Source organism: Macaca thibetana, chromosome X, assembly GCF_024542745.1.
Source record: "Macaca thibetana thibetana isolate TM-01 chromosome X, ASM2454274v1, whole genome shotgun sequence".
NCBI lineage: Eukaryota > Metazoa > Chordata > Mammalia > Primates > Cercopithecidae > Macaca > Macaca thibetana.
This window is the reverse complement of record NC_065598.1, coordinates 30,930,918-30,945,977: the sequence shown is the minus strand read 5'-3', so window position 1 is coordinate 30,945,977 and position 15,060 is coordinate 30,930,918. Positions and strand designations below refer to the sequence as shown.

Genomic DNA, 15,060 nt, shown 5'->3' with positions numbered 1-15,060 from the left:
TTCCCCCAAGGTTAGTCCTTAAAACCATTATGTATAAATTTTAAAATAAATAAAACTTAAATTTGAAAAAGCTCTGCCCTGAGGAATGAGATGTTCAGTCTTCTTTTAATCAGTCACCTTAATGGCTTTTTTCCCCTCAATTTTTGTTTATCTGTCTAAACAATAACTGAATGAAACAATCATTTATCTCCAGTTTAATTGTTGTTGTCATTCTGCCTCAGTGACTCATATAAGTTAAAACTGACTTACTGAAGCAATATTTTTTGGTTACATTGCCTTCCACTTAAGAAAATATTTCCTCTGTTACTTTTAGAGCTGCAAGGTATTTTTTCCTACTCAGTACAACAATAGCGTGGGTTAGTGAACAGATTATCTTGACAGGCTTGGTGGCCAAAGCATTATACAGCAATTATTATGTCTTTTAATATTTTTTAGCTATTGACTAACATCGATGTAGAGTCCCAGTATTTCTGTAATTCTGCCTTTCATTTATCCATGTAAATAGGCCAATCAATTTCATTTGAAAATTTGAGCAAGAAAACACTTTGAATTGTTACCAATAGAATGGTAGATCACAACCTCAACAGTATCAAAAGGTCTTTAGAAGCAGGAAAAAAGGTCTAATTAATTGTTAAGAGCAAATAAATGTTTCTATTTTCAAATACACTCCTGAGTCCCTAACCCCCAAAGCAAAATAAGGGGGGGGAAAAACCAAAACCTTTGATTTTATTTTCCAGAGATGATGAACATTTGTTAATCCAGCATTACTGCCAAAGTTTGAACCAGGACTCCCCCCTGAGCCAGCCTCGTAGTCCTGCCCAGATCTTGATTTCCTTAGAGAGTGAGGAAAGAGGGGAGCTAGAGAGAATCCTAGCAGATCTTGAGGAAGAAAACAGGTGAGTTTTCTTTCTAGCTTTGTCATTGGTATGCAGAGTGCATACACTTGCACACATAGAAAAGTGCCAGGAATCTTCACTTAGAGTCATTTTATGTCTAATTGTTTTCTAAAATAATCTGTTTAGCTCCATTTGCAGATTCTCTTTTTTTTTTTTTTTTTTTGTTATCTGAAAGAAGACAATGAATGCAATAGTATGATGAAGAACTCATATTTTAGGTGTGAAGGAACTAATGCTGATGGTGGTATTTGACTTGCTGCATGTGCCTCCGAGGCTTTGATTTTATATTTGAGAATAGAATTTAAGAAAACAGTAGGTTATTTAATTTTATGATTATATGATTTTTTACATGTGTTTGGCCGTATTATTCTACCTCAAACATTTAAGAAAGTAGGACTATTGGCTTGGTCATATTGGGAAACCAATTGTTTCGTCTTACTTTTCATCATCAAACGCAGAAATTATTATTTATGTTCACCATCATAGCAGATTAGTGAGACAATTCCAATTGTCAGCCATCACCTGTAAAAGACATTCATAGAAAAATAGCAGAAATTGTAGAAGAGGAAAAAGGCTAAAGAACTCTCACAATGACTGCAGGGAGGACAAAGATGTAAAACTCTGGGGTATTGTATGGTGTCAGGATAATGCAAATCATTGGACTTTTAGTTTTGTATTACATTTATTATGTCACAGGTCCCTGGTTTAAAAAGTCTTCTCACATGATCACTTCTAACTCACAATGTGCCTTCTTCAGACAAGTGCCACCAAGCAAGGATTTAAAGTAGTTGTTGCTCAGATTTGTGGGTCTTAAGTACTTTCATCTCTTTGGTTGAGCCCAAGGCACCAAGAGCTCTTAACATAGGCAACACAGTGTGTCTGAGGTCAGTGTCTTCGGGAGTATGCCACTTCAGGATGAAAAAGCAAACAGCCATTCATCCATTGCTTCCTGCTGCCACTGCCCACCTTCTAGCTCTTAACACCTCTGACCTATGGCCATAACTCCTTATCTGGTTGGCTTCCCTTTAGTCTCTTCCCCACCCTTCCAATAAATCCTCCATACTGACTCTATTTGTACATCTTGCCAGAACCAAGACCCATCATGGCATTCCCCCTTTCACTGGATTTCTGCATGTAGAAAAAAATCAAGCTTTTTAGCGGGGCATTCAAACCCTTCCACAATATTCTCTTGACCTGCTTTTTTGATGCCATCTTCTTTTGTTCTCCCTGTATTCTGGTCATGCTATTGTAGCTAGTATTTCTGAATACATCCTGCTCTCATCTACTTTTGGGGTCAAGCTCAAGCTTGAGTCTCAGCCTAACTGCTAACCTCTAACCCACCACTGCCATATCTGACAAAGGAATCCCACCTATCCTCTGTCACATTGCTCAAAATAACTTTCCCCATGGAGCCCTGCTAGATCCCTGCAGTTGGAAGAAATCTGTCTTTTGCCTCTATTCCCAGAACACTTTGGACCTTTCTCAGAAAATTCCTTGACAGTTTGCCTTTTTATCAGTTATTACCAGTGCCTCTCTTTAATGAGCTAGTGTGTGTCTTTGGGGCATGGACCGTATCTTAATCATCCTCATATCCTCCATAGTACTTAGCATGGTTTAAATACTTAATGGATACTCAGGAAATGTTTGGTAAAAACCTGAAAATACTGCAAGAACATCACATGAGTACCATCCAGGAGATAATATTGAACTTTTTTTGTTGCTGTTGTTTTAATGATAGCTTTATTTTTGGCCTTACTTTTAAGATCATTTGTCAATGAAGACCATGGTAGAGAAAACATTTCTTTCCACTTTATTGAGAATAATCAGTAATATCCATTTATGCTAAATCTGTAATTATTGTAGGGGTCAAAGTCAAATTGGAATAAAAAGTTGGAACTGACACTGTAAACAGAATTTGATGTTACCAAGGAGTAAATATGTTTTTGAAGTATATGATTGTGTAATATATCTTTTGAGCTCACTGGTCAAGAGCCCTGCCTTGTTTGTGGTTAGCATAGTCTCTCTCCATACCATTGCACTTGGGTCAAAGAATGTTGGTAAAGAGTACTGATAACTATCATTTATATATCATTTTATTTTGAGCGCACTTTTACGTATTTTAGGTCATTTAATCTTCTTACAAACTCTATAGAGAAGAGACTGTCACCTTTCGGTGAATGAGACACAGGTTCAGAGAGGTTCACACAGCCTGCCCCAGATTTCCCAGTCAGCCAGTGGTAGAACTAAATTGAAATCCAGACTTTTCTGACTCTAAATAGGCAACTCTACCTTCAACCAGATAATAAAGAAGAGTTAAGTCTCTGTGAATGTCATTTACATAGAATTGAGGCATATTCCCCAGAATGTTCCTTAACTTAAGGGACTATCTGTGAGGACTAAGTGTCCCTGAATAAACCTGTTCATCTACTTGTAGGGCAGTGATAACCACTTTACCTTGGAAGATATCCAAGACCATTCTCCAAGAATGGGATGGTTTGTTCTCTAAAAGAACAAAAAACATAACACCAGGGCTACTTAGAGCTCCAAAATGAGGACTCTGGGGTTGACGCAAATCTTTCTGTAAGTTACCTTGACCTTCACAAAATGATCAGGATGAGCTTCCTTCATTTTCCCTTCATTTTGTCCTATTTGACCTCCTACCAAATTCTAAAGAAATGTCTCCACAGAGTTCCCTTCCTGAAAACAGCCCGTGCGGTTTTCTTTGCTTTGCCCAGTCCTGTCTTCTTGCAGTTCTGCGCAAGGAGCTTCAAAGCCCTAGATTTGCCCTCGCTACCCTTGAATTCAATGTTGCTTAAGGAGCCTTTAATTTGCCATTTCCTATTCTTCCTTAGAAAACCCAGGAAGTCTTTAGATGCCCTCTCTGTGCACAGCTAGCTGGCTGTGTCCCAGGTCAGCATTGGGCTATGCAATCTGACAAATACGAGCATACTTGTAGAGAAAATAAGAAAGGATATTTAAAATTGAGATTGTCCCAAGTCCTTTGGATGCATACTTATTGATCTGTTAATATATATATTTTGTGTTCCTTTAGCTGTGATTTATCTCCAAATAACAGTTAGCAAAAGAGAGAGGCCTGGAGAGCACCATTCCTGACTATTTATTTATTTAATTCCATTAATTGTTCTTATTCATGACACCTCCCTGCAACCCCCTAGAAAAACGGAGGATGGCTGTTTGAGAAGTGTCTCAGAGGTATCTTATCTCTGTCTTTAGAATTCCATTTCTCCTGGTTGTTGCACATAGTATTCAATAAATGTTTGTTGAATGCATTAATGAATACATGAATTGAAATGAAGCTGAATTTATTTTAATTGTAGCATACATGCATGCACTTTTGACTAAAATTCTTTTACAAACCTAATCTCGTAGAGAAAAGCCTTTCAAAAGCTTTTTTTCCTGCTTGCTTTTCAAAATACTCCCCTTTTTCAAACTGCCTTGATTAGCACCAGGCATGGCTTTGTCATAAATTTAGAATGTTAAGAACCCATTTTCCAAATCCCAGGCACTATATGTATCCCACATTGGTGTTCTCTGATTCTTGGTTTATGCCACAAAGATAAGGCTAAAGCTCTGAGTAAAAGCTAAATCTGACTGAGTTTTTCCCATAGTGCCTCCCATAAGTTCGGATGACTAATGGCGTTAGTGAGATATCCAGTGTATAATATTTCACTTCTGCATCATATTTCTCCTTCATTACCACATATAATTCAGATTCATTTTTATTTCATAAAGAACCATTAGATGTTGGGTTCTTGCCCCATTGTGTGTCCTTAGCATTGCAAACTCAAGGTTTACTTTTTTGTCTTGCATTGATTAAAGCCTTGAGTCTCCTGACTTAAGTCTGTAGTGTTCAAATACAGAGATGTATTTTTCTCTGCACTGTCTAAATAAACCAAGACTTGCTCTGAAATTCAAGGTATGATCCTAGCAATGAAAAGGTAGCCTTTCTGAGAGACAAAGACTCACTGTCATTCTACTACCTGCATAGCAAATTGATTAGATTGTTCTCAAGTTGAAAAGGCAGCTAAATAAGTCTAAAGTTAAAGTTGTTAGTAGATGTTATATAACAGGAGGGAACTCTGTAGATTCTTAATACCTACTCAGGACCTTTCATGTGTCTTGCTGGGCAGTAAGACCTTATGAAGCCAAAATTTGAGTTTTCTCTTGTTCCTTTAAATTCCTCCAGTGATTGTGCAATATTATTATTGTTACAGTCAAAGAAGTTCTAGATCAGTTACTGATACCACTGAATTAAAGTAGCTGGAAATCATGATCCTGTTGCTTTACTTTGTAATTGACCTGATAACTTTGGACCTAGTCTAGTAGTTATCAATCTTCATAGCTACGGGATCTCTTTATTCAATGTTCTTTCATTAGGTCTTTGTGTAAGTCTCCAATGATGGTGAAAAAATAGCCAAAATGAAGGGAATCTGAAGAGGTTAGAATGGGCATTCCTATGGAATATAAACAAAGGTGTCAGAGTGAGGAATGGCAGAGTTTATTTGAGGGAAACTGCAGTTGTATTACCTTTCTTAAGAAGGCAAAGAATGAGAGGAGATGAGGCTGGCCAGGTCAGCAAGGGCAGGTCGGGAAGGGTGTGGCACCCACTGCGGAGTTGCTGCCTCCATGCCTAGTCTAGGGAGCCACTCAAGGGTGTGAGCCAGGAGTGAGGCTGTGATATTGACATGAATATACACCACACGGGCAGCTGTGTGGAGGGTAACTTTGAAAAGAGCGATGGTGGAACAAGGAAATCAAGTTGGGAGGAGTTACGTGGGAACCCAAGAAAGAGATGATTAGAGCCTTAAGTAAGGTGATAGAAATGAAGTAGACGGGCTGATCTGAGTGATATTTCGGGGGAGGGTAGACCTATTTGATTTGGTAGTTCTGTGGGACTAGGGTAGGAAGGAATGATTCCCAGGGCTGGTGACTACAAAACAAGATGATAGTAGTTGTTTGCAGCTGGGACTGATAATTCAGGAGGAGTCGCAGCAGGTCCGTCCTTTAACGCAGCAGTGTTTATAGAGGTCCTTCCTGAAGGGCTGAGTAGCTGGAAGATGATAAATGAGGTATGGAAGAGGTCGAGTTGAGGTCCTGGTGACATCTCCACGTGTAAATGTCTGACAGTCTGAGAGATAGAACTCTGGTGCTTGTAGAAAGGATATGAGCCTGAGATACTAGGTCTGTGAGTCGCCAGCTCACAGGTGGTAGTTGAAGCAGTGAGGATGAATTTATATATCCAGGGAGCATGTAGCAGAAGGAGAACATTGGATTTGGTAGAACTCTGGAAGACGCGACTATTAAAATGTGTATTTAATTACTTTTATTTTTAATAGAGAATACATGTATATTATACAAAATCCAAAGGGTTGAAAAAGACATATAGAGAAAAGCAAACCCTTCTCTAACCTTCTCCCCTGGCTGTGGTGTTTCCAGCTCTGGAGGCTACTATCTTTCTTGGTTTCTTGTGTTTCCTTCCAAAGATGCTCTCTACACATGTAAATATTTGCAAACATATTTATTGTTGTTGGGGTTACTTCACACAGCGTCGTGCAGTGTTCACTCTGGTTTTCTCTTTTTACTTAAAAATCTTTAATTTTCACATGCTGGAGAAATGTGCCAGAAGAAGAGGAGGGCAGAGCTTGGGAATGATGGGAGCATTTTCCCACAGGAGGCAGGAGAGAGAAGGGTTAGGGAACTAAAGTATGGGAGGAGGTGTGACCTTGAATGAGAGAAGGACTGCCTCTGAAGACAAAGTGGTAAGTAAGGAATTTAGGGTAAGGAAGGGAGGAAAGAAGGATAACAGAATGAATGTTAAAATGTTCAGTAGACATCATTGGAAATAATTCAAGACCGATTCCTACGGCTGTTCCCACATGTTTTAAAGTTGGAGAGGAGAGGAAAGCGTGGTATACGATACATTTAACGAAACTAGGCATTCAAGTTACTTGGTGTATTAGTCCATTTTCATATGGGGCAATTTATAAAGAAAAAGAGGTTTAACAGACTCACAGTTCCATGTGGCTGGGAAGGCCTCACAATCATGGCAGAAGGTGAAGGAGGAGCAAAAGCATGTCTTACGTGGCAGCAGGCAAGAGAGCATGTGCAGGAGAACTGCCCTTTTTAAAACCATCAGATCTCATGAGACTTACTGTCACAAAAACAGCATGGGAAAAACCCACCCCCATGATTCAGTTACCTCCCACTGGGTTCCTCCCATGATATGTGGGGATTATGAGAGCTATAATTCAAGATCAGATTTGGGAGGAGACAACAGCCAAACTATATCATTTGGTGACATGGGCCCCAAAACGAAGGGCTACAGAGCCCTTCTTTAGACAAAGGGGAGCTAGTTTGCTCACAGAAATCAGAAAGCCAAGACCTTTTATGGCAAGGATGAATAACAGCTAAAGGGCATACACGCCACATTGAAGAAGCTGTGAAAGAATGGGGTCAACCATCTCAGCTGTACTCAGGCAGGGAGGATAGGAACATGGTAGAAGTGGAATCACCATTATTCACAGGCTCAGTTTCTAACTAGCAGAGCCAATGTAACTAAATTTCCTTTAGTTTGTCCAAAGTTAATTGAAGTCTGAGGGGACTGACTCATAGTATCCAGTTCGTGGAAGTGAATGGATAACCCAGAATGAAAGTTTATTTCTACCTTTATCATAATTATCTCTCTTTTTAACTGCCTTGTATTAAATGTTATCAAGGTTGCCTTAAAGCTTTTTTAGGGGGAGACAGCATCTGGTTTAAGTGCAAATACTAGATCTATTAAAATGAGGAATATATTCATTTTTTAGGCACATAGCATCCTGTGTCTTAGAATCCAGTGTCTTAGGAATCACAATAAAAATCGTGTTCTGGTGCGCTTAGAATCTTGGCATCTAAAATTGGATGTTTGTGAGGACTGCTTTATACTACAGAAGAACTGAAGTACCCCTCTGGTGATTAGAATATTCATCTCTTCCAAGTACAGCTGCCATCTCCCTAGAACATGCTGGATGAACAGTTTATGTTCTTACAATCCAATTTCCCCTTGTTTTTAGATTTTTCATGAAGACCCTCGTCCTCCTGTTGGCCTTCATTTGCCAATTGTCCCTCTATAGTAGAATTGATTATGGTCATAACTTTCTTTAGCTACTTACCAGGCCTGAGGATGTAATTCTGTTCAATTCTGCAGATAGTTACTGAGTACTTAATGTAATTTTAAAATTGTGAGACTACAAAGATGAATAAGCCTTGGTTCTTACCCTCATGGAGCTCAAAATTTATTTTTAGAAAGTTAAAATATAAACAACTACTTATAACCTGGTATTACAAGTACTCTGGGGGCACAGAGGTGAATGATTTATTCTATCAGAGGGAGTCAAGAGGCCTTTACAAAGAGACTTTAAGAGAGAGTTAAAGTCTGAATGGGAGTTAAAGAGTTAAAGACTGAATGGGAGTTTTCCAGTCTGAGAGAGGGGGGAAGGATGAGTTTTCCAGACTGGTGGACCAGTGAGTAATGTGTGGCATGGAATGAGGAGAATAACAGGGCAGTGGAATGGTAGTGGGGACTACTGTTTAAACGACTTTGTGCATCATACTAAGGAGTTAGGGTTTTATCCTATAAGCAGGTAAACAGTGATGGCTTTTTGAAGGAAGGAGGGGAAGACTGAGAAAAATAACTGAACTGGCAGAAAGCTAAAGCCATAGAGATTGGTAGAAGTACAGTGGAATAGTCCATTAAAAGACGGCAGGTTCTTAACTAAGGATGTCTTAGGCAAGTGAAGAAGGGGATGGAAAAATTAGAAGGTCACTGAATGAATGAGACCAAGGGAAAATGGAGACGGGGAGGCATCGGGTGTTACAGAATGTTTTAATTTGGGAACTGGGAAATGATCATTGTAAAACAAACAAAAACAACCTAGTGCACCCAGGAAAAACTGATTTGCAAAGCGTTAGTGCATGGAGAGAAAGAGCTACGTATCAGACATACTGAATTCTATTTGCCCAAGGACATTTGAGTGGAAATTTCCCATGTTGATTTTATGTGTTCAGTTTTCAGAAAGGATTCTTTAAAAAGTCATAGCAATACAATTCTTGCAATATAAATAATAGATCAATGAACATCATAGGGATTAGCATAGTTGATATGACTGAGCTTCAGATTCAGTTTGAGCTTCCCTGTAGCCAGGGAGATAATGGGAAGCAAAGATTTGTCTGTCTCTTAATATTGAATTAAAGAAGCATGCAGCATCCTAAAGAAACATCATTGTTTTCCTGGCTCTACGTAATAATAATAACAAAAATAGCTGTCCTTTGAGTGACTGCTATGGACAGGAACTCTTCTGAGTACATATAAACTCCTATTTAATCCTTAAAACAACCCTATGAAAGAGAGGCTGTTTCCAGAAGATTAAGTGGCACAGAGTATTAAGGACACTTCGTATGGCCAGCAAGGAACAGGACCTGTATTCAAACTTGGGTGGTGGTCCTGAACTCTTAAGCAGTGTTACACTTGAAGTGATTATTGGCTAGTGTCCTTATCAACATTTTTATAACAAATCCTAAGGGAAATTTTATGTGGCTGTTTCTCATGGCCTTTGATAATTGTGGAAAGCTTAACATTAAACAACAAAGATAGGATGACAGTTCTCCAAGGATAAAGGTCACTGTTGCCTCAAATGTGTTCTGCAGAATACCACTGAGATACTCTTAAGAAAAAAGGATTCCAAGGACAGAAAAACTTTGAAAGCATTCATACTGGAAAGTCATCATTACATTAGCATTTGCACTGAGGAGTTTGGAAGTGAAGAAACCTGATTGGCTTTGTCTAACCTCATGTTGCTCCCACTTACTTGACCTCAAGCCCAACTGCAATGTGATATGGAACACACTTTGGTAAAGAAATTCAAGTCTGAACTAAACTTTGAAAACTTTGAAAACAAGGAGGATAGCATAGTTGACTCTCTACTGTAGTTGCTGAGAAGCCTATCCACTGTGTCTCTGGGAACATCAGAAGATAAAGCTGTAACAGGTGCCCACAGAGGAAGCCTGGATTTTTCTCACAAAAGTAACTTTTGATATGCTCTAGTTGTGAAACAGTTACCCTGTAGACCCAGAAGCCAGGATGATTTAGTTTGAAAAATCTAAAGGTAGGTATTAAATTCTCTCTCATGACTATAGAAAATTCTTTGCACCATTTTTGTAGCATATCCCACTGAAAAACTTGGCTTTTCACCCAAACCACCAAGAAAAATTTCCACCAGTGACGACGCATTAACTTCCTTGTTAAATGATTGAACTTTGAAAGATGTTTACCAAAGACAGCACCTTTAGCTTCATCACAATTACTGTGGAATCTTTCTTTGTAAGTAGTTAAATGCAAAGGCCAGTTGTTGCTTGAGGCCCCTCCTGGATTGTGATTTTAAAGTGTATCATCAACACATGGGAAGATTATTTCTCCCTCTTTATCTTATGACAGAAATGCAGGTATAGCTTTCATCTCAAGTAAGATTAAGGTATAAGTTACAAAGATGTGTAGCTACTATATGGTCCTGTGTAATGCTACTTGAGGAATGCTGTTCCTTTCCTGGTACTGAAATTTTAGAGGTTGCATAATCAGTATATCAACCTCGTGTGGCTTGGTGCTTAGCAAGTTTCAGTTTATAGAGCCCATGGCTAATCGAGACATCCAGGAGAATGTTGGAGAGAGAGGTCTGAAGCCTTAGAAGAGAGAAGTCTGGATTAAGGAATAATGAGTTGGGGGAGGGGATCATGGTCGTGGAGGAGGTGGAAGCCTAGGGAGAGGATAGAGACCTCTTAGGAAGAGAGTTTGTGTAAAATAGAAGACCAAGGACCTCCTGATGTACTTGACTGTGATTGGGCATGAGCAGCCCAGTTAGAAATGGTTTCCTGTTGGTATTACATGTGTAAATGGATGACTTCTGCAGATGGCTAAACTCACCCATTTTATTTTTTTACTCTCTTAATAGTTAAAATATGACCTTTTCTTGTATCTCCAAATTCTGAGTTACCTTATGGTGCTAGTCTATCTGTTGTAACTACAAACCCTAAGTAAATCCATATGATCCTTTTCCTGTAATTTCCTAGTAAATCAAGGTGATAATTTCAAAGGTAAAAATAATCTGTATTTTTAGCTTTAGCAGTGAGCATGATTCCCAGTCTTTTTGCCTTTGAGTAAGATTTATTACCATGGTGAAACTAAACAATATTCCACACACTAGAATGTGAGCTCTTCAAGGGTAAGGGATGGTGTCCTACATATATCTTCATCTCTACAGCACTGAGTGCATAAATGTGTTATAAAAATGAATGGATAAATATCCTTTGGAGTTTCTCTGTTTCTTGATGGATTTTGGGGTTGATTTGCAGCTATCTCCTTGTTTTTCTCATTTCTTACATTATTTTCTTTCCCAAAATCCCTTAATATACCTGTTTAGTTTGTGATGTCATTTTCCATTAGATTGAAACCATCCAAGTTGTTTAGGCTAACCCAGACTTAAGCATTTTCTGGGCTTATTTTTGGACTCTTTTTAAAACTCATCTGAAGACGTGCATACAGTTTTTCTTTTATGTACATGGGTTAAACCTTGATTTTTCCATAGTAGAAGAAAGCATTATAAAAATCTTATAATGCTATTGTCTTCACTGGGGAAATATCTTTTGTGCTATAAGAAATAAAATTTTGAATCTAGAATTTAGTTTTTTATAAGAGTTTTATTGAGATATAATTCTCATACCATATGATTTACCCATTTAAAGTGTGTTAGTCACTGATTATTAGTTAATAGGTTAACCAGTATTAATAATCACTGGTTATTAATTACAGAATTGTGCAAGCATCATCGCACAATTTTAGAACATTTTTACCCCCAAAAGAAATCCCATCCCCATTTTCAAGTCACTCCCCATTTCCCCTGCAACTATTCTTTTCAACCCTAGCAGTAGACAATCCCTGATCTACTTTCTGTCTCTATGGATTTGCTTATTCTGGACTGTTAATGTAAATGAAATAATATAATATACAGTCTTTTGTGACTGGCTTCTTTCACATAGCGTAATCTTTTAAAAATGATATCTATGCTATAGCCTGTATTACTATTTCATTCTTTTTTTAATGCTGAGTAACATTTCATTGTATGGATATACCACATTTTTTAATCTACTCATTACTTGATGGACATTTGGGGTATTTCTACTTATTGTCGGTTATGGATAATGCAGCTATGAACATTCATGTACAAGCACTGGTAATTATTTTAAAGAAATTATTCTGGGCTGGGCATGGTGGCTCACACCTGTAATCCCAACACTTTGGCAGGCTGAGGTGGCAGGATCACTTGAGGTCAAGAATTTGAGACCAGCCTGGGCAACATAGGGAGATACCATCTCTACAATTTTTTTTTTTAATTACCCAGGCATGGTGGCTCATGCCTGTAGTCCCAGCTACTCAAGAGGCTGGGGCTGGAGGATCGCTTGAGCCCAGGAATTCAAGGTTACAGTGAGCTATGATTACACCACTGCACTCCAGCCTGGGTGACAGAGGAAGGCCCTGTCTCAAAAAAAAAAAAAAAAAAAAAAAAAAAAAAAAAAAAAAAAAAAAAAAGATTCTTTAGTTTCTGTCATTGTAATAGAGGAGGCCATAGGATCATATATGGCAAGACTATATAGCAGTGCATTCCAGGGAGTGAAAACTAGGCCATCAAGCTGAATTTATTGGGAGAACTTAAGACTAAGTCTAACTACACATGAGGGATTGAAGCTGGGACATACAAAGCTTAAAATTATGATTCTTCTAGAGACTGTTACGGTTTTTTGCTGACCACAGACAATGAAAGTTTGATATTTTGCTGTATTTGTCTGAAAATGGAAACACACTTTTCCCAATGGCCCTATTCCTGAGGACTAGACTTCTTCACCTCTAAAACCTCTCCAATCCTAGTTTTTCCTTTTGGCTGATGCTGACCAACCACTGCCATTTTTGTCTTGAGTTTTGTTAGTCTGTCTTATTTCCAGTAATAAGTGGTTAACATTTCTTATGAATTCTTCTTTTCTTGTGTTCAACTTCTGATTAATACATTTAGTCTATAGACAGTAATGAATTAGTACCTGATCAGGAATTTGTGAAAAACATCTCAGTTATTAAAGATTAAGAAACTAAAGCCAATTAATATTGTCATGTTCTGTCTCTTAGAACTTGAGCAAGATATAGATCTATGTGTCAAGGACATATCCAGAAAATAGAGTCCATGTAGATACATTAACCCTGTACCCTTGGTCCATATATTTTATTTCAGCAGTGATCCATAGATATAATTTGACAGTTTCATCACATACCTAGCGTATTGGGTCAAATTTAGGAAATCTCGTCCTAATGATCTCATTTTGCCCAGATGTTCAGCTGTGATAAACTTTACTAAGGCACAGATGATGGATGATACACAATAATTCCAAAATTTGGGGGTGGCTACAATATGGCTAGGGGCTAGAACTCAGGTATCTACAGGGCAAATATTGAGTGATTAGTCATTTTCTAAGCATTAGATATGCATATGTTCTGCCAAGCTCAGTAAGTCTGAGTAGATTGCTTTCATTTCAGATAATGTAAGTGCTTTCTTTTTATAGGAAGTTTTTAGCACATCTGAGGTTCTAAATCCAAAAAGTAAATAATATATAGAGAAAGAAGTAATAACAACAATAATAGTAACCAACATTTATTGAACACAGTATGGGCTGGGCATGGTTCAAAGAAAGTTTGACATATAGAACGTCGACCATACTGGCTTAATAATCCTCATAACGGAATTAGTGCTTAAGTCAGGCGCCCAGCCTCAGCAAGCAGCAGAGGCAAGTAAGTCATAAAGTAAGGTCTTCTGAATCCAAGACCATCTCTCAAGCCTTGTTCTAATTCTCTCCTCAGCCATGGATGGTGAAAGGCACCACAAAGGCAGGGTGTCAAAAAGTGGCATTGTTCAACCTTTCCCCTGATAGGGCAAAGCTTTTATTTTTTTCCTTTACAATCTTTGACATCTGTTTTAAAACGCAGATATCACTAGAAGAAATGGCACTTTATTATAAAATCCTAGTAAAATTTAAATGTCTTACATAAAACCTTTATACTGAGCAAATTTCAGTAGGAAAGGGCTTGGAAGTAAGGCTCTGAATGTTTTAAAGGGGGACAGTGCTAAGAAATGATTAGAAACAAGAACCTGGAGGGGTCCTGCCATTTTTACTGTTTTGCTTAAGGCTGACCTAAAATATGCATAGTCTTACTTCTCACCCTGTGAGCTTATCCTTATTAATGTCTTTTTCCACCTAGTTTAGGGGTGTTTTTGACTTTGTGTTTGATAAAATTTTACAGTACAGCTTTAGACATCTTTATTGTAACTTTTTTTTGAAATGGAGTCTCCCTCTGTTGCCCAGGTTGGAGTGCAGTGGCATGATCATGGCTCGCTGCAGCCTCAACCTCCCAGACTCAAGCGATCCTCCCACCTCAGCCTCCTCCTCCTGAGTAGCTGAGACCACTGGCATGTGTCACGACATATCGCTAATTTTTTCAATTTTTTTGTAAAGATGGGGTCTCCCTATGTTGCCCAGGCTGGCCTTGAACTCCTGAGCTCAAGTGATCCTCCCATCTCTACCTCCCAAAATGCTGGGATTACAGGTGTGAGCCACTGCGCTGAGCTTTATTGTAATTTCAAGGGCTCTGTGAATTTCCAGTTTTTACAATTCATCTTGCTTGCAGAATTTGTCTTTCATTTAAAAAACTGCTAATTTGCTATGTTTATAGCTGCTGTAATAGTTCTGTATGATTTACTACATTTGCCTGAATTTAGATTGGTGGATATAATTTAGCTGCTTTTAATATTATTTGAGGGTAAATTCAGATTTCTTTGGATCTATTCCTTTTAGATGGGAATCTTTGTAGTTGTTCTGCTTTACAAAATAAGCCCTGTGTGTGCTCATGCTTTGGTATACAGTTAAATGTATGATACTGTTAAGAAAACACTAATCACTGGAAAGTTACCTTCATTTATTTATTTCATAAATATCATTATACAACTATATAATTACACATAGTAGGGAAGCTCCATTTAAAGAGTAGATGACTTACATTGAAATCATTTGACCT

General features: G+C 38.2%; 1 protein-coding gene across 19 annotated transcripts in view; it reads left to right on the top strand.

The window, feature by feature from the left end:
• DMD (dystrophin) overlaps positions 1-15,060 on the top strand; it is a 2,269,491-nt gene that overhangs the window by 2,217,011 nt on the left and 37,420 nt on the right. For 17 of the 19 annotated variants that reach the window (XM_050777140.1, XM_050777144.1, XM_050777148.1 and 14 more), the window contains one exon: positions 738-896. The exons of the other annotated variants lie outside the window; for them this stretch is intronic. In XM_050777140.1, the coding sequence (XP_050633097.1) occupies positions 738-896 (159 nt within the window). The remainder of the gene's footprint in view (positions 1-737; positions 897-15,060) is intronic. 19 annotated transcript variants of the gene reach the window in all.